Here is a 25,568-nt window from a genome sequence, read left to right as displayed (position 1 = left end):
AGCAGTGAATCAAAGGTAAAATGAACTGACTTGCCCCAGTTTGTTTCCATGCAACTTAAAGCTGCATCATTAATGTTTAATGTTTACTCCCATTGCTCATCACAAGCTTTTTACATGCTGAATGTGTTTCACCTAACAGAACTTTTCTTTTAAAGAAAAAAAGAGAAGAAAGCTATTCATGCATCCTTCAGCTTCTGGGGAGATCTAAAGGGCACAGATTTTGAGTCCAACTTCTTTCTTTTGACAAATTAAAAAAAAAAAAAATCACACATGAAAATAACTTCAAGCCAAACTGGAACTAACTTGAAGGAAACAAAAGTTAAGCATTAATGCGAAAACATACGTTGCTTTATCCATGACGATCATGACCTCAAAACCCAAAATCTAGAGAGGTGGAAATTCTGACCATTTTCAACTGAATAGGCAACAGTAAAAATAGTACATTAGATATAGGGAGCTTTGGAAAGGACACTGAATAGTTGTACTTTTTAACCTGACCACACTTTAGCCTTCATTAACCAACCTCTTCACAAACCACAGGACAAACTTCTTGCCACTCCGGTTCAAAAATCCCTTGGCAATATTCATGATGGGCAGATGCACACACTTTTGAAGGCATCAGCTTTTTTCCTGTGAAAGAACCCATTAACTAACACAAAGCCTTCACAAGAAAGCTTTATCTATCATGTACATTTGTTTTAAAATATTTTATTTTAGAATACTCTGAACATTAAGTTCAGTTGTGCAGTGCATAAAATCACCCTACAATAACATCAGCACTTCCACCCTAGTTGGGAGCATGCACCAGGCTTTTTCTCCCTCTCTATTTTGGAAGCTATGTTAAATTAAACAAATAAAATACACTGTAAAGAACAGTCTCTGAAAACAGCAGCTTCAGAGAGAATAGCTAAACCCCTTGTTAAAATGCAGCTGAGAAACATGGAGTTTATAACTCCTACTAAGGTCAGCCTCAAGTTTACGATGAAAGATTAAAATCCGTTAGTCTAAATCAATTATCCACCCTGAATGCACATAGTGCATTTGAAGTGCGCAGTCTGGAGAGGGCTTTGCATCCACGGTACATACCCAGTGACAGCACTCATTTCCCCAGCAGCGAGCTAAATTTCAGCTTAATAGCTCATTCCCTTGACTATATTCATAACCAAGGCTCCTGCCTCTACAGTTGCTACACGTGAACTCTTTACCTTTGAGCCAAAGTGACTAACGCTCACACTGAGCTGCTATTCTCCACGCAAGATAACCTAGATTTAAAATGAATACACATTCACAACAGCATCAAAAGGAAATGTGTCTACTGGACTCCGTGATTTTGCAAACTAGCAGAAAATGAACAAGCATTAAAACCAGGGATAATCCATCACAATATGCATTTATGTATTTACTAAATGTACTCTGGATTTCATTTATTTGTAACAACTCAGTGTTCCAGACCTGCACTGCTATATTGTGTAAATATAAAAAATTCTTATTCTAAGACGTTATTTCAGCATTCACACAGTACCTGCCTGCAAGAAAGGGAGATTTTTTTACTTCTACACAAGTATGCAGGTGAAGATGTTTTCTCCACAATATCAATAATTATATTCTTGAATGGTAGTTTCCAATCCTGCATCTCAAACTGTTAATCTGGTCATATCTCAGTATCAAATTATTTTAAGATTATTCAAATGCATCATTACTCTCTTGATGCAACTGGCTTGATAATGAAAAACATTGTTTTTCATCACTGCAATACTTTTTACTATGGACTTGCATATGTAAACAGTGAATATAAAAGACTACCTGTCTGAACAATGTATTCTTTTTTTAATAAAGCCTCATTTCTTTATGAACATGTACCTGATGTCGCCCAACTATCCTCAGCACAACACATGCAGCTCCTCTTTGTCCTCCATCCACTTCTTCCTCAGCCCCCTCCAGCATCCCCAAATATCAAACAAATACGAGGCTGCTCTTGGGGTGGCCACGTCAAGGCTCCCCTTGAGCTGGCTGAGCCAACAGCACTTCTCACTTAACCAGGCATGTGCATGCACACATGCGTGCATGTCTATAGATGCAGAAGACATACAACAACCCCCTCTCCTCGAAGATGCTTCACTTTTTGGGGGAGAGGGCTTTGGGAGAGAAGTGCAGAGAACACATGCTCATACACACCTCCATTTCTAGCACAGCCACAAAAACTGACCTTCAATCATACACAAAGACATCTTCACACTTCAGACTGTTTCATCAACGCTATAATATTACTTTACAGTTTAAGCTTGGCTTCAATACTGGTCTGGGGAACTACTCAGGGCAGGTGGGGAGACCGCAACTATTGCTGCCTGACTAGGTCCAATTTCTGTACTTAGAGGAGGTCTCTGGACTCTGGTTCTGCATTCCTTCCCCATCTCCATCACTCGATGCAAGTTTTAGTCTGAAAGTGATCCTAAATGAAGATTTAATTCTCATTTTCATGCACCTGACCGCACTATGCCTTTCTAGACTACCTGCAAACCAGGCTTTCCATATTGCCCGGCACCCTGAAAGCCCAAAATCTACAAGCCAAGCTTCAACTCTCTCCATCCCCTTCCCTGTTCAACCCCACAAAATAAATACATTTAGTAGGTGTACCTGGGCCTAAGTAAGGGTAAAAGCTGGTCCTGCAGATGAAACTGCATTAACAGTGCTATTTATTATGCTCTGCAGAACGAACACCAGCTCTGCTTCAAAACAGGATAGTGGCGACAGCAATGCCTGTTACTCTGGGGAGAAAATGGACCCAGTTCCTAGGTTTATGTTTCACTCTGGGGTAGTCTGAAGTGACTCCAGAACAAATGGTCTGTGACATATTCTTCAGTACTTCAATTCAGCAGCTCTCCCTTAGGGGGGTGTGGAAAGAGAGAGAAAAAAAGACAGCCACCGCACCTCACCTCCAATTCCATTTTGCAAAATACTTATTTTTAGACCTCAGTGTACATGCAGAGGTGCACAGCACTACTACTGTAGCAGTGGCAGCCACAACCTCCAACTTCTTGTTTGTCATCAATCAAATACTCATACAGGATCGCATCGAACTGCGAAATACAGTTCCAAAGTGAAGTCCCTGCCAGCTCCTTGATATTAGTTACTATAGAAACCAGTCCCTTGGCACAGGCGCTCACAGCAGGAAATCATGCAGATTTCAATTTTACATAGTAATAAGTGCTGCAGGAGAGGAGAATCTCACAACAATTGCAGGGGTTGATTGTACAAACCCAGACCTCTCTACCCCATGACACCACCACGCACACTGCAGATGAACGTGCGCTCCTCCCCTCCCACACACACAATTGCTGTTGCTGTTAGTCCTGAAGTGGTTTCCACACAGCCTGTGTTGGGATAGCTGCTGCAAAGGTTGCAGCACTTTTCAATGCCTTCATTAGATTAGAAAACATACGCATTTTTACATGCAAGAAAACCCAGGTGAAAACAATAATAAAAGCAAAAATTGCAAAGCAGTAGAAAGATCTAAGCATATATAAATTTAAGTACACCACGTCCCAACATTTTAAAGGAAGTACTGTCAGGTCACAACCCAGAGCTCCTTTGGAAACAGCCCATCTTCCTTTCCTTCTCCACCCTGTCCAAAAAAGCAACACAAATGGAGGGCAGGTCACGGATTAGTTTGTAGGAAAAACCGCTGTAGAAAGCACAAAGCCAAGAGGAGGGCTCTGAGCCCTGAAGTGGAACAGTGTTGTAATTATATTATTTTAACTTTTCAGAAGTAGTTCTACAGGTTGGACTTCATCAGGCGTGGGAGCGGAAGAGGAAGACACGCAGCACAATGAACTTCTTGTCCTAGACAGATGCTAATTTTCCAGCGAAATGCAAGAACCAGCAGGGACTCTTCCCCACCTCTCAAAATGAGCCCGTAGTGCCCAAACAGTGTAAGTTTTGCTACCTCAACCAGGGAAGATCAGGGAACTGCTACACCAAAGAAAACTAACACGTAGGGGAGGAGGGAAGGGGTGAACAGCTTGCACAGCAACAGGGACAAACATTTGTGCTGGCAACACCTGACAAATCATCGAGCAAACAGAAGGACAAGAAAACGAAGGAAGCCGGTCTATTTATAAGCAAGACCTCATTATTACCATGACCATGCACTGCTTCCCTGGAAGCAGCAAGTATGCAAGCATCAGATGAATCGTATCACCAAATAAATCACCTGGCAGTAGGAATGCTAGTTTGCATGGACACACGCAGAACAAACATATATGATCTACTGTCCTGACACCTCCAAAAGCACATGGAGGAGCACCCTTCTGGGAGGCAGACTGCATTATGGAAAGCAAAAAATACCACCTGTTAGTCAATGCAAATGCCACTGATGCTTCTGTTAATGACTTTTGTTAATGCTTTTGTTAATGATTAGACAGAGCTCCATTGTTCTGAACGCTCCACTCAATATTAAGTCTACTGGAGCTTGTTATTTCACTTTTTGTATACCTCTTACATAATTAGAAACAAAAATAATTTCTGTCCAGCCAGGGCTGGAATAGACTCAGGGAGTTGGAGAAGACAACCCAAGTCAAAGTACATTTTTTTTATACCACAGACTTCACACAAATTGCCTTGCTGATATAAAGAAATGCCACAAGCAGCTCATGGGATCTAGGATGCAGTGAGGCTGAGGTAACTGCCTTGACTCTGGCGAGGTCCATGCTTGTCTCCCTAGAGGTCTGGTGAGTTTGCATGAAGCCCGCGGACATCACCAACCTGAACCTTCACCAACACATTATCTCTTCTTGGAAGCTTCCTCTGAGGTGACCAACAAGAGGACAACCACCGAATCTGCACTTCCAGACAGCTCTAAGGCACAAGGAATGAGGAAGCAGAAGCAAAGCAAGTGCTCTGCTGCTTCCACAGTATGTTACGGCAAGGTCCGCAAGGCAAGAAGCATTACCCTACTTTACAGAAACCTAGCTTAGTCTGAACTGCTTTTTTAATTCTCCTCCCACAAAACACACTAGCTCCCTTTTGGTTTACATGGCAAACATACTAAATAAAGCGCAATGGAAACAGATCTTCTGCTACCTTTACTATCCGACTGGTGACATTAAAAAAAATAAAATAAAAGCTGCAACAGCTCTCTTGTTGTGGTTACTACAGAATTGTTGCTATGTGCCAACTAGCAATTTATCACATCAAAAGGCTGACTGAATTAGCCTGAAAGGGGATCTCCCACCACAGGAACATGTGCTACACTGGGAAAACCAACCGCCAGCCAAAACCTCAGCCTCCATTTTCAAATCCACATCCCATTATCCAAAGGATACTTTTGCATCTTTGCTTCTAACCTAATAAATTATCTGAAGGAAATTCTCAGAGCTATTTATGGTTTATCCTCTATTTCCCCAACTGGACATTTAAGACATCGCAAGTTTGGTTCCATAGCTAAGGCTGAGAAAACTCTTTGGAGCTACAAAACCAGTATCTAGTCATTGAAGTGTAGGTGCTCTGCATGAAGATGTCCACAGAGATAAAGTCATCAGGCAGTCAGGAACAACCATCAATCCATCCATCCCAAGCCTGCAGAAAAAATGAGGCCTTGATATTCTACCCTACTGAAAGCAACACAGCTGTGTAAGGAAGGGGAGAAGAAGAACTTCAACTAAGACTGAGTATACGAAAAGTTAACCCTGTGCTCTTCCCCCTCCCCACACTCCCAAAGACTTCTGATTCAGATGACACTAAGTGGATTTACATTCAGTCATGGAGGGGAAACCAAAACAAAACAAAAAAGCAGCCCGCCCACTCCTTGGATGAAGTATTAAAGCAGCTTATTTGTTTCCTCCCCCCTCATCCTTTTATTTTTCTCCTTCACAGACTTTAGCATTGCATTCAAATTTTCTCTTTGTTAGCATACACAATCACCTGGCAGTTCTACCCCTTTTCTAACCACACTTCAGTCCCTTAGCAAAACACCTTAAGCTCAAAAAAAAAATAAAATACTAGGTTGTAGGGCAAATTACAAACTCTGCTTATGCATCACACTGTGCACTGTATCAAGTGGTAGCTGACTACCTAAGTTATTATAGCAATTATTTTTATCTACTGTCCTGAAAATTTCTCCTTAGGTAGAAAAATCAAAGGAGCGCAAATGTTGCCAACGACCCTGAGCTGAATTTCGTCTTGACCACAAATGTTGCCAACGACCCTGAGCTGAATTTCGTCTTGACCACAAGGAACAAAAAGCCCAAAACAAATAAAATTTCTTTATGCTGCAATGCACGCTCTCACCCAAAGAAAAGGCAATGGAATGTTTTACCTGCAGAGCAGCCCTTTTAATCCCCTAAATATAAAATCTAGCCATTAATAACCGAACCACTTTCCCTGTGTTAGGGCATATAAGATGTTCGTCCCATTCTGACTCTCCAGCCAAACGGGCTGACATCAGCAGCAATTCTCAGTGTGTCACACCTTTTGAAAGGCATGGACTGACATTTGCTACTTGTCTAGAGAAAGAGGGGAACATGAAAACAGAGAATAACATAGTGCTGCCCATTATATATGTGTTTTGTAGTTTTAGCACTTGTAAGCAGCATTTCCAAGTCTCACTTCTCAAAATGCAACAGATGTGTAATATGCATCCAGCTTCAAAATTATCTGCCAACGATTCTGAATTGGTCCTGTGTTTTGAATCATCTTCATGCAAGTATAATGGAAGACTGAATGGCTCATTTAAATAATTTTCTTCCTGATTATTTTATATTTGAAAATCCACAAAGAAAAAGCCTGGACTGTATTATTTTACTTCAAAGACTCCATGGGAGGAATAAGTGTTTATTACAAAGTCTTATCTTAACTGACAGGAAGCTCAAACAAAGGTTTTGTTATTTGAGTAGAGCATCTGAAGTTAAAGAGGAGTCAGAAAGACAAAAGAATTGGACAATGAGAACTCCTTTCCTCTTGTGCCCTGCTTTGTTTTCACTCTGAAATTATGCATAGATCATCACTACAGCTCCCCAGTCCACAGCCAGGAGCATAGGAATTTATTTCCAAAACATTACACAGAGTTTAGGTCTACTGCTATAGACTGTGGTGTCCTTCCCTATCTCAGGCTCCCCTTCCCCCAGCCCATGACAATAAATAAATAAAAAAACACCTTTCAGTGCTGTCCATAGCATTTTCCTGTGGCACCAAGGATTTATCCCTGGGGTCACACTGTACCTTATTTGCAGTGAGCAAGACACTGGTTCAGAACGCCTAAGCACACTTACTTGGGAGATAACAGATGCTAATTCCAGCACTGCAACACTTCATGCAGCTTGTCACCTTGGAAAAAACACTTCAATACATACCATTTATATCCTGGCTAAGATGACAATGAAACACCCAGAGTAAGGACTACCTGAAGGTATACACTACACAGTATCTGGAGCAACACGGATGCAGAGTCTGCCCAGGAACACAAATATGCAGCAAAGGTACTATTTTTAAGCAGTTTTATTAAGTGTAAGAGCAGTCACTGAATACTGCAGTACAAGAGCTACCAGAGGCAGACACTCACAAATATCAATCAGATTTAATTTTGTAACTGGAAGCATTAAACTATATTTACATTTCTGCATGTTGATAAAGTTTAATGGGGCCTGAAAAAAGTAAGATACCTTAATGCAGCACCTGTTCCAGGCTGATACACCCTGCTCTGCCCCTCAAAAGGCTAACGTTAGAACAGCTATGCTGGTTTTGGTACCCTGTCACTGCTGCATGCCATACAGGCTCAGGCTGAGTTTTGCTTCCAGGTGTGATTAGCGTTCCCTTGTAGCTGGCTGACCATCCACAGCTCTTCCCTCCCCGACCTCAGATCGTCTCTGCCCACCAGGCACCCTCAACCGGTATTTCCTGCAACTCTTATCAGTAGCTCTGCATTGCCTTAAAGTCCTCTCAGACATCTGTAAAATGAAAGAGATGTAAAAAGTAAATAGCACCAACCAGCATGACAGAAGTCAAAATTGCCAAACTCAGGGAAAACATACCTTTAGTAGCACTTGCCAAGTTGAAATGAGGCAGCTTCAAACAGCATAACAACCCATGGAATCCAACTGGCCAGAGAAAGCCATGTGATAAATCACTTCAAGATACGTTTCAGTGTAACTAATTTGCTAATATCAAACACAACTATGTATATGTAAAACCTTCAATATGAATAAAACCAAAAAAAACACAGACTGAATATCAGCTGCCTCATTAAACAATCTCACTTTGAAAATCAATTTTAAGCTTCAGGGTGAATCAAAGCTTTTAGATCATCTTTCCATAAATTGTAATTTATATCTGTGAAGATGCAGGTAGGTAAGATTGGGGCAGAGATTTTTTTTTCTACCAAAGCTGCTGATGGTGCATTAGTAGATACAGAAGAAGTGTGCATCTCTTCACAGTAATCTCCCTCATAACACAAGGATAGTTACTCTTCTCACCTACTTTTTTCAAGTTCCTGAATTCTAGCACTTATCTACAAAAGACATTCAAATGCAAAAGAGGCAGATGAATACTAGCATACGAAGAGAAAAGCAATTTATAAACAACCTTTTAAATATTGTTCAAACCCAACTTACAATATGTTTATATGTTATATATGTTTATATTTGGGATGCACAGTTCTTGCTTTCGTAAGAGAATATTTTTTTAATGCACAAAATCAGGTAAACAGCTGTTCAAGGAAATCAGGCTTAAATATCTTTCAGGCTTCAGTTAAGAACTAATGCAGATAAAAACATTCAAAATTTCAGATATTGAAAGACTTAAGCCATATGAGAAAAATTCAAACTAAAAGTCACAAGCACACACCTCCCCAAAAGAACCTTTAAATCCCAGTGAAGTTATCCTGAAGTACCTATTTAATTTAATATTTTTTTGAGCATTCTGTTTAACAATCATAGTGAGAAAGACCACCAGATTCCACTGCAGACTATCAAGTTCTGCCAAGCTGTATGCTGAACAGATGTAGTTTGAATAATATACACATCTATCTAGCAGTTTGTATCTTGTCAGAGCTCAACAGTCAAAACATCTGAAGGAATTTTGGTTTTTAAAAATCTCTGGTACCAGCAAAAACCAGCACATACTGCTATATACCTAGCATTATTAGAGAATTAGCAACATAACTTGACAGTCTCCCATCCAAATGATGTTTTTCAGATTATCAGAGCCACGGAAATAAAACGAATAAAATCTTTGGTGACAGATGCATCAGAACTACTTTCCCCATGCTCTTCCTTGTCAGGCTGCAATCAAAAAGCATTGAACTGAGGAAACTGAACTGAACTGGGGGAAAAAAAGAGACACTAAACTTTGGGTTGATACATATGTAAATGGAGAGGGAGCAAAGATGAGAAGCAAAAGCTGAAATGAGCTGGCTGGGAAATTAATTTGTCTACTGAATCACCACAAAACACCAGGTACTTCACATTCAGGGTTTTTTCCTACTTCAGAAGCTACAAACTGAAGAAAATACAAAGTACAGGTTTTCCGACTCATCCAACCATCATAGGTTTTACCACAGGCAGAGCTCCCTCTATCTGAGCTCCGAGTAGTAATGTGAAGATAAACATCATTACCGTCACAAAATTGGAAGCAAGTAAATGACATAGAAAGACAGACGCATCAGAAGGGAAAAAGCCAATGTTTGGGAACAGCAGTAATGGCACACGAAGTAGAGAAAGATATCAGCTGGAATAACGACTGGAGTTCATGGAAATAAGCTCTCATATTTGAGCACTTGGTGTCTGCAAAGATAATTAGCTCCTCGCGTGTGTGTGGACATGTACATCCATGAAAACCCTTTTTCTTCTTTCAAAGCTAATGCTGATGCAAACAGATTAAAGAGTAGCCAGAGAGCTCTTCCGCTGACTGCCAAAATGCTTTCATCAGCTAGACCAGAGGGTCTTAAAATAAAAGGCCACTTTCTCTAAAACTGTAAGCAATTACAAACAAAATGCAGCACCCAGCTTCACAACACTTCAGTCATCCTACAAGGAACTAATATTGTCCCTCCGGAACAGGCATCTGCATCAGCATTTCCACATAGTTCCCAGAAGAAGCATTTGGCTCGTGCAATGATAAACCAGTCTTATGATTTAAAATATACCAACCCTCCCTGCCTTTTATCATGGAAAGTGCTACACAAGTCTCGCATATACCCAGAAGTTGAACATGACCTCTGCTGACTCCAGTTAGATTAACTGAGAACCTTCTAAAGAATGTGAAGCATAGCCAGGTGTTTGATTAGACTATCAAATATATGATTTTATAAGCTGGATAAGTAACAGGCAAAATTTAACAAAGAATTGTTCCAAGTTAGATGACTCCTCAAAGGGAAAACTGGGAGCCCATTAAAATCCCCACGTCAGAGAAGAAAAACAATGTCTGGTTTTGTTTTCTGAATATAGTTGTTTATACTAACAGCAAAATATATTTTATGAAGTTATGCCCTAGTAAGTCATAGGGAGGTTTGCCATCAACTTCAGTGAAGTCAGGCTTTTATCCCTGTCCACAGCAAGCTAAAAGGATTTGTATTTGTCATAGGACCAATGTGCAACCTCAGAGATGCTTCAAGGCAATAGACTACCTAAATGTAAATACTCGAATGGGCATGAGTGGAAGTTGGGTTGGGAAGCAGATCAGAACCACCAACTAGCTTGGAATTTTGATTCTTTGCCCAGAACATCACTTGCTAAAAATAAAAACAAAATTCCCTTCTATCCTTTCAATCAGGGAAGACAGAAAGACAGAACAGAGGAGCCATACAAATTTGGCAGGCCTGGATTTACAGAGCTCCTTTTGTAAAGGATGTGTTCGAAGAGATAAGAGACAAGACTCGACGCTTGTTGGACATGATCCAAATAACACAGCAGAAAGTGCAAATACCCTTCAAAACCCACACAAGCCATTTTTGTTTGAGAGTGGGAGAGTTTCATTTGTTCTGGTATCTAAATGCAAGTTCTATAAGCCTGCCAGCACAGCCAGAAGACAAGTCCCAAGGATTTTGGTAGGGAAGAAGAGAGCATGCTCAAAGGAAAGACACATCAGAAATCCAAGGTAAGGTCTGCCTTGGGTCTTACCCTTAGTTTATTCTACTTTCTGGAGCATTTATTATTTTGCATGAGTAGATTACCCATGATTTTATAGAATCATAGAACGGTTTAGGTTGGAAGGGACTTTAAAGATCATCTAGTTCCAACACCCCTCCCATGGGCAGGGACACCTCCCACTAGACCAGGTTGCTCAGAGCCCCATCCAGCCTGGCCTTGAACACTGCCAGGGATGGGGCATCCACAACTTCTCCGGGTAACCTGTGCCAGCACCTCACCACCCTCACAGTAAAGAATTTCTTCCTAATATCCCATCTAAATCTACCCTCTTTCAGCTTAAAGCCATTCCCCCTTGTCCTTGTAATGAGGAACTTATCAGAACGTAAATGTTAGCTTTAAAAAAGGAAAAAATATTGCTCCTTTTTTTCATTCTATGGCTTGATACTTGCTCCAGCAGCTGCTATTACTCCTCTTAGCCAGAAATGGAGGGAAACAGAAGTCTGGCTGAGCTTGCACACTGCTAATGGAAATATGCACTCTTCACATTAGCAATATTACTTTCTTACTTTCCACGTCGAATGCCAAGGACACATTAGGACTTTCAAAAAAACGTTACAAAACCTCTAAGATTAGAGGTAACCAAAAGCCACTCACTCAGCAGTGATATATGCACTTTGGATTTACTCCTCAGCAACAGAGCCCAGGGACACAGTGACCATGGGGAATGCCCTACTGCTGCAGGGACATCTGCATGCAATGCCTTGGTCACTGGCATCCAACATCAGAGAGAAGCAGCCTTTTCTGTCCTTCCTACTCAGCGGCCAGAAAAGATTGCCAGTTGCACTATTACGGCCTCCATACTCACCAACAAGCTTAGACTTGCTCAGAGAAGCCCACAGCCCCGGAAAATTAATTTTGACCAGTAACGTCAGACTTAAGAGGAAGGACAAGCAAAGACTTTCCTCAAACATTAAGTACAGGCTACTATCATCATTATCCACAGATCTCAAAGGTCATAGCATCAGCTGGTATTGCTCTATCTTCAGCAACCCTACACTTATTTAAACCAGCTGAATATCAACCCTTTTACATTTACGTAAGGTACAGAAGCATCAGTGAATACAGATTTCAGTAAATCTTGCTTTCTAAAATATTATTCATCAACATATAATTCAAATGGTAATTAAGAAGTGTTCACATGATTGATGACACATTTAAATTACAGGTTTCCAGCATTTTTTTTCAGTAAAGAAAAGACGACTTCGTTTTTCACGTGCCGCTTTTTCAAAGTGCACGTCCATCTAACAGATGTCTCACAGATCTGCTCGTCAATGTAACAAGTTAGATTTTTTTATTATTACAACAAATGGTATAAACCACATAGCATTCTGTTAAACTCAACATTGACACATCTGCTTACCACGTGTATTAGTAGCCATGTCAGCCACTTTCTGAAAGGCATCCAAAAAGGCAGCAGCTGCTACTACTGTAGTCCTGAAACGCATACAGATAACAAAACATTAGCAGTGTCTCATTGCTGCCTATTTAATTATTGCCAAAAACATTTAAGCTTAGAAAGAATACCACTGTGAACTTGCAGAGGCCACAAAAAAATATCCTCTTTTATATCTGAATTTAGCCTTTTCCCTCCTTCATTTCTTAATCCCTTCCTTGCTTTGTGTTAGCACTATGGACTTGGAGGCAGCCACGCTAATTCCATACTGCGAATTGCACAGGACAGGTGCTATTTCAAAAGAGCACAGCCATCCCCCTTCTAGCTGATTTCCCCTGATGAACTAATATTAAGCAGTCAAACATGAAAAACAAATCTAACACATTATACTGCACCCATTAGTGTATAAATTACAGACACTGCTATTGCCATGGAGCATGTATATTTTAAGAATAAGGATGCAGGACTTCCTTTTATCTAGGAACCTGACCAAACACTTCCTGAATTTCTTATCTGAGGAGCATGAGCATCCCTTGAAACAGAAAATAGCCACTTCTTGGACATCAGACTGGTTTGGAGTTCTTGGGCAAATGGAAAAGAAGAAAAAAAATCTCAGCTTTCGGGGGTGGGGGGTGGGGTGGGGGTGGGGGTGAGGTGTGGAAACACCAAACACACACAAAAATCCCAAGCCCCCAAAACAAACAAAACCCCTTTCTGACTCACTGGTCCTCCAAGCAGGCCTCTTCCCAGGAGATACACCAGCAATTTCAGAGATTCCACAATCCAGTGTCAACCCCATTAGTCCCATCTCCCTCCATGTTTGGAAAGCACATACAGGCCACACAGCTGTTCCAGTGGGCAGCAAACGTGAGTTACAATTTTCTGAACACGTCTGTTCTATATAAGCAGGCCCTAGAGCCCTAAACACCTCAGGTCGGTACCAGATTTCTGATGGTTTATGGTCTGGCTGACCCAATTTAAGTGAAAGTAGGCCAGGGCTCTACAGGTAAACTGCAACTGTGACCTCCCCACAGTTACCTGTTTCTGCACATCTTTTGCAACAGTAACTCTGGTTCCCTCTCCTGATGGGAAGTCAGTCTCCCTAAGCAAAATCCCGATGGAGGACCATCAACTTCACTTTGTTTCAAGAGCTCCTTGCTACCCTCACAAAAATCCAGGAGACCTGCAGGAAAGCTGATCCTCGGCCAGAAAGATGACAAAACTGCTTAATTAGGTCAGATTTTATGCGAGTCTCACTCCAAATATGCTCAAGATATAGAGGACATAACTGGCAGCATAGTAAATGGACTACTGACAACACAAGAGATTTGAACACAACAAAACAGGCTTGAGAGGACTGACCAAATGCAAAAGGACTCTCCACATGCCCCAGAGATTAAGGGGAGAGAAAAAAAACAAAACCAAAAACAAACCAAAAAACCTCAAACCCTCACAGCTAGCTAGCAATATTGCACCCTGGAACAAGATAACCTTTTTAGGTATTTTCCTTCACTGTGTTTGTGTTCTTCATCTTCCAAACTTGTGGGTTATGCTGTTATTCGTGTACCACCTTGTTAATTATTAATTAAATTGCTAATAACAAAGTTCCAGTTCTCCGGTAACAAGATCCAGGAGGACCTGGCTCCAGTTCAGATGACATCTGCTCTCCTTTATCATAGAGCACACAGAAATGAACCAGAGGCAAAAGGCTCACATTTGCTAGAAATGAACAGCAAATCCTCGAACACAGCCTTTCAAGCTGCCTGCCTGCACGTTCCTGTAGCTAGAAAAGCACTACATTGATTGAATGCAATACCACAGGACTGGGAAACAAACAAAACTATCCCTCATGCCTTCCCAGAAGGCCTGTGTTTAAAGAGTACAAAGGGCTAGGAAAGTTCTCCATTTCTCTTCTTTCTCTGTTTCCTGTGCTTCTTCCACACTCACTCAATGTGACATGATTGCTGGAAAAGGAAAAACCACATGCAAGTGTGGTATTTTAAGCACAGCGCAGCAGAACAGCACATGCCAGCTGTTTAGGGTAAATGAGCGTAAACCCTAGCTTCTTCAAGAATGGTTCACAACACAATGCAGAACTGCAAAATAGACTGCCAATAGCCATACCTGTTACCAGTGCCGCTGCTGTGAAAAAAACACCAAAGCTCCGGAGAGCGCAGCAGAGATTGTGGTTTGGAGAGAGTTGTGAAGAAGTGGAGTTTGGATTCACATTAGCAGAAACAAGTTTTACAAGTGAATGCATTCTAGAGATAGCAGAATTGGCCTGAGTGTGACACTTATGGCACTTATTAAGTAATCCAGAATGCCACTTGCAAAGTATACCTCAATAACGTAAGTTTTAATAATCACCGAGAAATGATCCAGCACAGAAATGCCCCTCATTTTTAAAGGCAAAAGAAAGTGCTATTAGGATTATCAAGGACTCTAATATTTTGAGCCATCTTCTAATATAAACCTGCTGTATTCTACTCTAATAAAAAGGACAACTTGGGCTAACTCCAGTTGTGTGTTATAAAATATCTCTCCAGTTTTCCACCAGAAGATATGAACTCTATCTCATTTTATGTTTATTATGTACAGCTGATGGTATATTACTTATTTTCCTAAATACACTAAACCAGCAGTAGTATCATGTGAAAACTTACATGCATGAGTGCTGACTATGAAATATGTCCAGTTTTACTAGGACATCTTAGCAAGTTATCCTGGCAGAAGCTGCATTTAATCTTAATGTTTGTACATACAAGGAATTTTAAGGGGGTCCTGACTGTGTAACAGAAACTTACCGAAGCTGAGACTGCAATTTTCCAGCTTTATTTATAAAATCTTCCCACACTGGATAACTTCCCTGCAAGAAAAACAAAACACAATAATGAGTATTTAGTTGGGGCATTCTATAATGAATACTTAATTTGAGCATTCTGCTTTTGATACTCCAGATCAAATGAAACCAGAAGTAAAACAATAACTAAGACTTTACTAAATCCTAATCCATTAACACCAAAACATGTTTTTTTTCCAGCAAGTTCTCTCTTGCACCCTTAGCCACCAGTCCCAAGCAGATGGGATGTCAAGTGGTTCTCAATCCAGATGAAGCAGTAGGCCCTCTGAGGAGGCTTTACAGATTTTCCGAATAGAAAGACTGGGTGAGAAGAAGATTTTCAACTGAAGCAGAGAAAAGAAACACCTTACTTTAGATGGATACAGCAAAACCAGACCTATTAGAAGTGGGTTGCCAGGACATTGCAACAACATGTACAGAGAAGCTCCCAAAAACACAGGCTGGAGCATCCCAGTTGTTGTTCTTTACAAATGGACTATCTGTGTCGTTACCAGGTTCCAATCCTCTTTTTTAAAAAAATAAATAAGTAAAATAGAATTATTTTAAAAGTCTATATTATAAAGATCTGAGTTGTCCAAAAGACCACTTCAAACACTGTCTCAAGGTCACTGAGCAATCGGGTACAGAAAAGGCAACAAACTTTCCCCAACAGTTGCCCTATAACTGCAAGACCTTCTTCTAATACAGTCCCCGAAGACCCTGGAGATGATTTCTGATTTGAAGCTGATAAAGCAGTGTGGCATTGAGATTAGTTTTTAAGAAGGTTTAATTCTTCTTGACTCCAAATTTCCTATAAACTTTTTTTCCATTTTTCACAAATGTGTTAAAAGCCCAGGTTTCCATTTAGAACACAGACACCAAGTGTTCTTGCAAGTTCTGATCTTTATTTTCCAAAGTTAAAAAATAAAGTGCTAATTTTTATGGTTAAAAAAAATAAAAATCATCCTTTTTAGACCAAAGAAAGGTTAACTAGCTACTCTGCAGAGCAAGTGCAATTTTTTCTGTTAACAGCAAAAACCATGGTTGAAAGAAAACTCAACATTTCCCTTTGATTGGAGTCTAGAGAGTAAAATAAAATATCCCTGCTCCCTTTAATAAAGGTATAAGACTTGCTGTTACCAGAGCAACAACACAATAAAACCCAGATAAGGCAGATCCTCAAGGCTAACATTACCCCAGCTCTGGAAAAGGTTGCAAGCAAGTGCAGTTGCTTGTAGCAAACTCAATCCACCCTGATAAACTGGTCTGGTTTTTGTAAGTAAAACAAAATCCATTGCCCATGCTGCCACAAGAGGCCACGTCTTGTTCAGGGCAAGGACAGTCCCTTCCCCAAAAGCTCCTCGGTACACCCCGGCTGTGCAGCTCCCAGACGTTCACTGGGAAGCCTACTCGTACTCTACATGGTTTTTTTCTTTTATAAAAAACCTGCAAGCCTTGCTGAAAAATAACAAAACAAACCACAAGAATACCCAATGTAAAACAGTTGTTCATAAAACATCATCATACCTACACACGACAGAGACAGTGGGGAATGTAGAAGGGGAAAGAGAAAACAGCAGTTATCTACACGGTGAGACTTAGAACGTAAAGTGCTTTGTGCTAAGCAAAAAGTGTCAGACATTTTAAAAATGAAAGAATCCCACCAATTATTTGAAAGGGAGGGGAAGCTATTTCCTTAAACCTATTAGTCTTACTGAAATCCCTTACTTGGAACCCCATCTCTCAATGTTTGTCTGCATGCCACATATGCATTATGCATGTGTATGCCAGGAGCCCTGAAAGCCCTGACAATTAACAGCAGGGCCTAAGGCTTTACTGGATTCTCCAGCAAAACACAAGCCGGCAAGCAGAGGATAGATACCAAAGCAGCCTGATTATGTTTCCATCTCGGTGGTGTATTATCCAGCTAAACGTGCTTGATGGCATGCAGGAGACTGACACCAGCCTTACGTTTAGCTGCTTCACAGGGAAGCTTAAGCCACTCCTATCAGAACACAGCTCGGGAAGAACACACTTTTTTTTTCTTGTGGCCAGCTTGGCCCAAAGCAAGCAAAAATTGGAATAGTCATCATGCATTTCCACAACTATTTATTCTTTGTCTTTAAAAATGTTGTTCTCTTCAAGCCAAGCCTATTTAAATAAGCTGTAACAGCTCATTTAAATAGTTTGCTGTGTTTGGTTGGTTGAAATCAACACAATCTCTTCACATGGGCACTCCACAAAGAGCACCTGATCTCATTTTGAGCAGTAGAAAAATGCAGCTTTTTTTTTTTGTCAAATGTCACTGCATGAATAACTTGAGTGGGGGGTTTTGTTGGGTAGTTTGGGTTTTTTGTTTGTTTTGTGGTTGAGGTTTTTTTCAATTGTTGAAGAAAACCTTTCAGCAGTTTTGCACCAGTGACATGAATTCCTGCATTATCTGCTCAGCTTGCACTATCTTGATCTTTTTTCTGCAATTCTGAATTCTCAGCTGAAAATTCAGAGGAGTTTACCAGCAGAATTTGCTTTCACTTTTCCCTGATGAAGCCAAGTTTAACTGTCTCCCTCAGTAATATACAAGTCTTGCACACTAATTCTGTCCTGCCTTTGAGCCTTTCCAAAAAAACACTTCCACCACCACCACATCCCTGCTGAAACCAAAGCTCTCTTGATTCCTACCTACAGCAGAAGTGCACAATGCCCATCACTTCACAGGACCTAGTAAGTAGGGGTTTACCCCATCTCCAGCACCTAGGATGCAAGGACACCATTTAGCGATGCTTGTGGAGACAAACCATGGCGATAACACAGGAGTCAAGCTAGTGCTCTAAATACTGCAAGGCTCCAGTACCCTGGCAAGCAGCTCCTTCTCAGAGACCTCTTTGCGTGCCACCTCAAGCACAGCAGCCCCGCTGTCCCTCTATGTCTCACCTTCACATCCACAACAATAGCTCTTGCTGTTGTCAAAGCGACCGTCAAGAGAAACGTTAACAGTGGCGGAAACCACACACTAAAAGACCCATAAAACTTCATCCTTGATTCAATATGTATTACTCTCTCAATTTAAACACAAAGAAACAGCAGGTGGAATTCTATGTCTTTGTCCAAGAAGCGCTTTTTCAACATAAAGCCACTTTCAAAGAGTAATAACACAGTATTTTCAAATGCTGTCTCTGCTCCTTTCGTAATTTCCAATTTCAACCAGCTGATAAAGAAAATCAATTTTCCCCCCTTCAAATGTCAGGGTTACGCAAGCCCTGGAGTTACCTGTGAAAACAGCAGGCCTCCTCCACCTCCAGCCTGCCTGGAGAAGAGCGACTACAGGAATGTCCATCACAAATCCTCTTTTTAGCTCCTCACGGGTTAAAACAGAAATCAGTTACACTGCAACTTTGTTTAAACAAAAAAACTTTTTTTCTTGAAAATTGTTACTGGTTTAATCCAGGAACTCTTTTCCTCAAAATAACTTTGCGCCTAATTATTTCTTCACCATTCCATGAAGAAATTTGATGTGTTTTCCATGAAATGGGTGCTCCACCATTACTGGGCAGTACTCCATGGTGCCAAGTCCCCTCAAGCTGCTCAGCAGGTCCCAGCCCTCAGCGGCTCACCCACCTGCCCATCGAGGCATGTCACCAGTAAGCCATAACATGCCATTATCCTACCCTATTTCTTAATTAGTCAGTTTACAGGTGATTAGTCACCTGGTCACAGGGCCCAGCTCCAGCTAATCTGCACTGAACACAGGCAGGGAACCACCTTTCCACCTCAGGGCTAAAAAACAAAATGGTGCCTTGTGCCTGTCACCGATGCAGCCAGTCCGCAATTAGGGACACAAAACAACTTTCCCTCAGGGACAGGCACCACAACCAGTGTTTGAAAGGCACCAGGCTGAGTTGGCAAAGCACTTGCAAGTGCCAGACACCAACACCCAGACCTGCCAGCATCCAGCCAGACGGCGTCCTCCATAGCCGCAGCTCCTGGGCACAGCTCCCTGCCTGCTGCTGGGGTGGGGAGCACAGGGGGACCATCTTTAGCCAGGGAAATCCCATCCAACATGCAGACCCACAGACAGGGGCAGATGTTTTAATTTTTGTCTGTCTTCCTCACCATTCAAATTACTTTAAGTGGCAATAAGTATCACCTTCCCCAGTGAAGCCTGGTTTGTTCATGACAGTAACTGGTAAGTCATCTCCTTGTCTTTGTCTCAACCCATGAGCTTTTTCAATTCATGAGCTTTTTCATCGTATTTTCTCCCCCATCTTGTTGGGGAGGAGGAGGAATGAGAGGACAGCCAGGTGGATGCCTGGCAGCTCAGCCCACTACACCAGGAAAGAGCAGGCAACGATCACTAATGGGCAGCTTTGGAAGGAACACTTAAACCCTGGAACCCTGGGTAGATAAAGAACTGAAGATTTATTTTTTTTATTTTATTTTTTGGTGAACAAGTACAGCCACCCTACACAAACTCAGCTCTGTACGAGATTTATTGAAGTTTGGTTTTCCCTTCCTTTCAGGCCAGCAGTCCTGCTAGTAGGAGTAAGAAGAGACCCAGATGAGAAACTCCGTGATTTCTCAATAAAGGAAGGGCAGACTTGCAGCAAAGGATCCTATTTACTTAATTTGTTATTGATTATATCTAATAGCAAGATTAGGAACCCAGACTGTTGTATTTATCTAAGATTACAACTTTAGTATCAGCAGTCTTGACAGTTTAAAACCGTTCTGTCACTCCTTCTGCTGAGAAGTTATGATTCTTCTTTTTCCATTAACAGAAAAGACACCACCTTTAATGATATATTTCCATGCATCCCAGCTCCCACAGACAAGAGGCATCACATCTCCTAAAAACCCTCAACAGTGTTCTTTTAAGTGCTTTCATGTATCAAAGCTTTCCAGCCCTATTATCAGCTCTTGCTGGGACACTTGAGTACAAAAGCAGCAAAATCAGTTTGGTATTTTATTCACTGCAACAGCCCATCTAAGCCTTGGGACAGGGGAAGAGAGACAGAGAGCTGCTCTGCAGTAGAACAAATTCAGAATCTTAATTTTGGCTGGTCCAGCTAAAATGGTAGAAGAGAAAGGGACCAGGTAACCAGTGCCTTAGTTTTATCTCACCGGTTATCAAAGCAAGAACTGCATGCTTTCCACAAGAGTACTGAACAATGACTACCTGCAGACTTCAGTAAAATGGGGAAAAAAAACATTACACAGGCTACAGGAGTTAGGACTTCTCCACCTCACTGTAAATCACTCAGCTATGGCCACGTAAAAAGCCGAGTCTCAAATACACGTCACTGTTACAGAACTTCACACCCTAGTAACACATCCAAATACATCTGTTTTTGGAACAAAAATTGTAACTTTGCTCCAGCACGTGTCCCCCTACCCCTCCAAAGTAAATTATGCTGAAAACAGATTTTTTGAAATATAGTTTTATCAGATATCAGAATCACAAGGATTATTATGAATATCTCACTTCTATGGCATTCACTACACTACCTCCAAGTAGCAAACAGACTTTATCATGCTGGACACCACACCAAGTCATAGATGTTACGCACCAAGGATGGCCTGGACAAGCATGTATGGTTTGCACACAGAGACTATCACTTTTCCAGGGGGGCGCTCAACAGGCAAAAACAGGAAAAAGTGGAGGGGACAAGAAAACAAAGACAGCCTGAAAAAAGAAGAAAGGGTTCTGGTCACAGATGTCTCAACACATGGGAAGATGCAATGGCTGACAATCAGTTTCCCTTTCCAGCTTACATCTGGCACTGGAAGTTTTTCCTCTTTTCTAAAAGAATTAGTAGTGTACTGGGGAAAAAGGTACTTGGCTAGCCACAACTGCAGGAGTTACAAAGCGCTACCAAACACTAAGATGTTCCTCTGGGCAACTCACAGATATAGCCAAGTTCATGACTCATGAACAGGATTGCCTAGCCTTTTAACAAACCACAAAACTCCTGTAACACACAGGTGAGCAGAGAATGAACATCATCTTACACAAAGTTCATAATTGCTCTTCTCCATCAAAAAAAATTCTGCTTGCTGGCTCTGCCTCTTTCTAGCTTGAAAAATAAACAATTCAAGAGCCTACCTCATGAAGCTTTCTAAGCTGCATCTGTTTCCCAATCGTTCACCGGGATAGTCTCAACCTTTCAACGGACTGAAACGTAAATTTTGCTGGCAACAGAGACTTCAGTCTTCATGAAGATGCAGAGACATCTATGGCACCTATGCCATGACTACTTTGGTTTAATCTACCTCATTTCAAATATACAGAATTATAAAATGGTTTGAATTAGAAGGGACCTTTAAAGACCATCTAGTCTAACATGTCCTCTCCACAGCCCAGTTTTATGGTTTGTAAGACGAAGAAACTCAGCTCCAAAGCAGCCACTTCGTGGTTTAAATTCAAGATTGGGTAATTAGCAATTTTCATTAGATCAGGTTGTTCCAAGTCCCATCCAAATTGAACATGAACACTTCCAATGATGGATCATCCACAACTTCTGGCAACCTGCTTCACTGCCTCGCTATGCTCATAATTAAAAAAAAGTATCTCTGTCGTGTCCAGTCTAAATCTACCCTCTATATCTACCCTCCATTTCTTAAATTCAAAACCAGAACTGAATCATCAAAGTCCCAATACTGATTTCAAGAGCATCCCATAGACTGATGTTGTCCATCAGCTGTTTTCTAGTGGTGCAGGACAAGAAACAGTCAGTTTTGCTTGCAGCAGAGAAGTTTCAGGTCAGACAATCCATCCAACTATAAGACCAGTTAACAGACAACTCTGAAAGGTCAGGGAACTTCCTTTCACTGGAACTCCTTAAGGAAGAGTAACACACTTATACAGAGGTCTTCTAGGAAAGCTTCATACTCCCACAAGGCATGGAAAGGGACAACCTGGCTGCAAAGCCCCTTCTGTCTTTCTAAGTCAAAGGTCTTGCCATGCACAGGGGAAGTTTGAGCTTAGCTCCAGAGCAAAAGAGACTCTCAACTTGTGCAGAATGTTTGCTGGGCCGGGAATGAAAAGTCATCAACAGCAAAAGACAAGACATGAACTTCACAGGACTTCACAGCAAGAGCTGAACGCACACATTACTGAATGGAGGAGGAGACAGGTACAAACTGAGGGTTTGAGAGATTATAGTGCATGCAAGTGAAAGTAAAAGCTTGTCAAAGATCAGATTAAGATGTCATTTAGCCTGTAACTACCCTTCAGGAAAGAAAGCAGGGGCAATTAAAATCAAAGTCTTGTATCCATAAACCTATTCCATGATTTCTGCCACTTTAGTGAACGGCAGGGTTAGAAATGTGTTTCCCTCAGCATGCACAGTATAAATAGGCATGCCAAGCTTTGCTTTCACAAGGTGATACATTATCACAACATTGCAAATTATGCAACAAAACACTACCAAAGACATCTCATATGCTATTAAGAAAACTGTCAACTGAATATTTCCTCTATGCATTGCAGAACTACTCATTTAGTATTTTCAAAACTGGGTTTCAGCCTCAACAGAGTATTAGGCCACTGAGAAAAACAGATAATAGCATGATACCTTGAGAAAGTCAAGACTGAAATCCAATTGGGAAAGTCCAGAAAAAGGTCATCACCCCACTGGGGAAGATACACATAGGTATCAGTTATTTCTACACTCCTACACCACCTGATGAGCTCTAAAGAATGCCCAGATCCCTGAGCACTGAAATGCAGCACTTCTTAGAAAGAACACAGGTGTTTCTTAGACCTCACCAACCATCTAAAGAGGGAGGGAGCCTAAGTCTGGTATCATTCTGTTGTTAGAGCTCTAGAGTCTTTAATTTGTATTATAATAAAGCCTGCACTGCACCATCCCATATTAAAACATTCCCAGTGGAGGACACCAGTTGCCCCATGGTCGTGACTTCAATTTGTAGTACAGCAAGGACCCATAAAAACTCATCCCCTTTGGTTGCTGTATGGCATCCTGGCTTACAACCCAGCTCGTGGGCCCCCTTGCTACATCAATAGGGAACACGTCAAATCTGTCCTGTCCACAGCCCAGTTTCATGGTTTGTAAGATGAAGGAACTCTGCTCCAAAACAGCCACTTCGTGGTTTAAATTCAAGATTGGGTAATTAGCAAACAAAAGTTATACACATACTGTGAGAAATCATGCATAAACCTACAGTCTCTCCATCTCTATAAACACAGGAAGTTATTCACGGGGCAGGGAGAACAAGGAGCCACAGCTTCTAGAGACCTTTTATCCCATGCTACATTAAAAAAAGATGGACATTAAGTAGTCTTCCAGAGGAAGCGTTTAGTTCCACGTTCTTCCCTGCAGGTCTAAACATGTTTGCAAGTCTGAATAGCAGATTTCTCCTCAGAGACTCATCAATACCGCCTTTCATCCACTCAATCATTAAGTGGCCACTGTGCATACTCGGCAGCTATTTTCTAAACCCACAATATTTCAGTTGGATCAAAACAAAGATAATTAAAATATCAGGAGGCAGTCATTGAAGTGAATGCCTGCACAGGACAGCCTCGAGCCAACAGCTCCGTGTTGGTAATGCCACCGACACCACCAACATCTCATCAGTTCTTCCCAAGCAAGGAGAAACCCTAATTTCCGAGCATTCACTAAACACAATCTCCATCACACAGTCAAAACAATCTCAAGGACCCAAGAAGTGGCAGTATCTATTGCCAAAGTACTGACAAGCATCTGAGTTGACCACAGAAGTATCTCACTGGGGAGAAGGCAGCAGCCAGGTACCAAAGTTTTTAGGGCTTGATGAACTTTGGCCAGACAGTAAAGCGCAACTACACTTGTCACAGGCTACTTTCCATTTCACTTATAAGAGAAATAATCACTTTCAAGCTCAGAGTTAGATATTTGGTTTGCTCACGGACAATAAGCATTCATGAGGTTTGCTCATGGATGATTTTGTTAGGAGGCATCTCATCACAAATAAACCTTTATTAACAAAACATCCCAAATTAAGCCACTACACAAACGGCTTCTGAGATGTAAAGCACACACGTGACTTATGTGGCAAAAAAAAATAATCCCATGCTTGGGTGAGAAGCATGGTGGTAGTTTGTGTGGAAGACAAAAATGGGAACAAGTCTGAGCCTTTTTGTACCATGAGCCAAATGTCTAGTTAACACACTCATCGCTAGTATTGCGCACACCAACACAAGTTCATTCCTGCAAGTGTTCTTTTTAAAAATATCCAAAGTAATTTGTTAAACAGTGTTTATACTCCAGCTAGCATCCTAGAATAAAAATGAACTACACAACACCTATGGTTGTTGACCAGAAGTGTTGACCATGCAGAGCTCACTCACCAGCCTCACAAGCCAAACGGCCAAATTCTTCATGATTGACCTATGGGTAAGATGCACCAGTCAGACTTCTCCACTAAGAAACTGCGATGTCCCATAATTTCAGTTACAGAGGAGGAGTTCAAGACACTTGTGTTGAGAGCTGACCAGTCATTTCTAAATGTCATCTCTTCTGCCTGCAAACACTAGGTTATCACAAGGGCGGAACAGCAATATGTCTTAAGCAGTAACAACAAAGTGGTATGTATGTGCAGACAGAAACATGTATTGTACTGGGAGCTTAAAAACCATCCCCTCATTAACTCCATGCTCTAGATGCACTCAATTCCTTCTTGTCCTAGGGGAAAGGAGTAGAAGCCACTGAACCTGAAGCCATAGCTTGCCCTTCTGTAAAATGGGAGCCATTCTTTGGATCTAAGTCACACACAGAGCACTTTGAAGATGAAAGCTGCTATAGTCTTAACCACAAAGCTACCAGACATTTTGTCTCCAATCCTTCGAAACATCTCAGCATTCAAGCTATCTCACAGCCCAGCAGGAAGAAGTCAATCAACGTCCTTAAAGGTCTGCACAGATGTCAGCGAACAGGGCAGTGTTTGGCACCGTCCAGTATCAAGGCAGACAATTTTGAAACTGAAAACATACACTTGAAGGGGGAAGTACATTTCTATATGTAGTCTTTTGAGTAGCCTCTTTACAGTACTAACTCAAACCTCTCTGTACCCATCTTTGCATGCTCTGAATGAGACCAAAAAGCCTTTTTTAGATACAGTTCCTTTTCTGCTCTCTGTCATGTAATGCTTTCTGCTTATCTTCCAGACCACACCGTCTCTGGGTAGACCATGAACCTTA

General features: G+C 41.3%; 1 protein-coding gene across 20 annotated transcripts in view; it reads right to left on the bottom strand.

Annotated features, from left to right (window-relative positions):
* The window catches only part of MTSS1 (MTSS I-BAR domain containing 1), a 127,105-nt gene that overhangs the window by 94,835 nt on the left and 6,702 nt on the right, over nt 1-25,568 (bottom strand). For 11 of the 20 annotated variants that reach the window (XM_037381624.1, XM_037381626.1, XM_037381623.1 and 8 more), the window contains exons 2-3: nt 15,336-15,397; nt 12,499-12,572 (exon numbers count right to left, since the gene is read on the bottom strand). In XM_037381624.1, coding sequence (XP_037237521.1) covers nt 12,499-12,572; nt 15,336-15,397 — 136 coding nt within the window. Of the gene's footprint in view, nt 1-8,024; nt 8,091-12,498; nt 12,573-15,335; nt 15,398-25,568 lie in introns of all 20 variants that reach the window. The other 9 variants (XM_037381620.1, XM_037381618.1, XM_037381629.1 and 6 more) reach the window with 1 other exon arrangement.

Source organism: Falco rusticolus, chromosome 3, assembly GCF_015220075.1.
Source record: "Falco rusticolus isolate bFalRus1 chromosome 3, bFalRus1.pri, whole genome shotgun sequence".
NCBI lineage: Eukaryota > Metazoa > Chordata > Aves > Falconiformes > Falconidae > Falco > Falco rusticolus.
The sequence above is the reverse complement of the archived record's forward strand: the minus strand, read 5'-3'. Positions and strand labels throughout refer to the sequence as shown.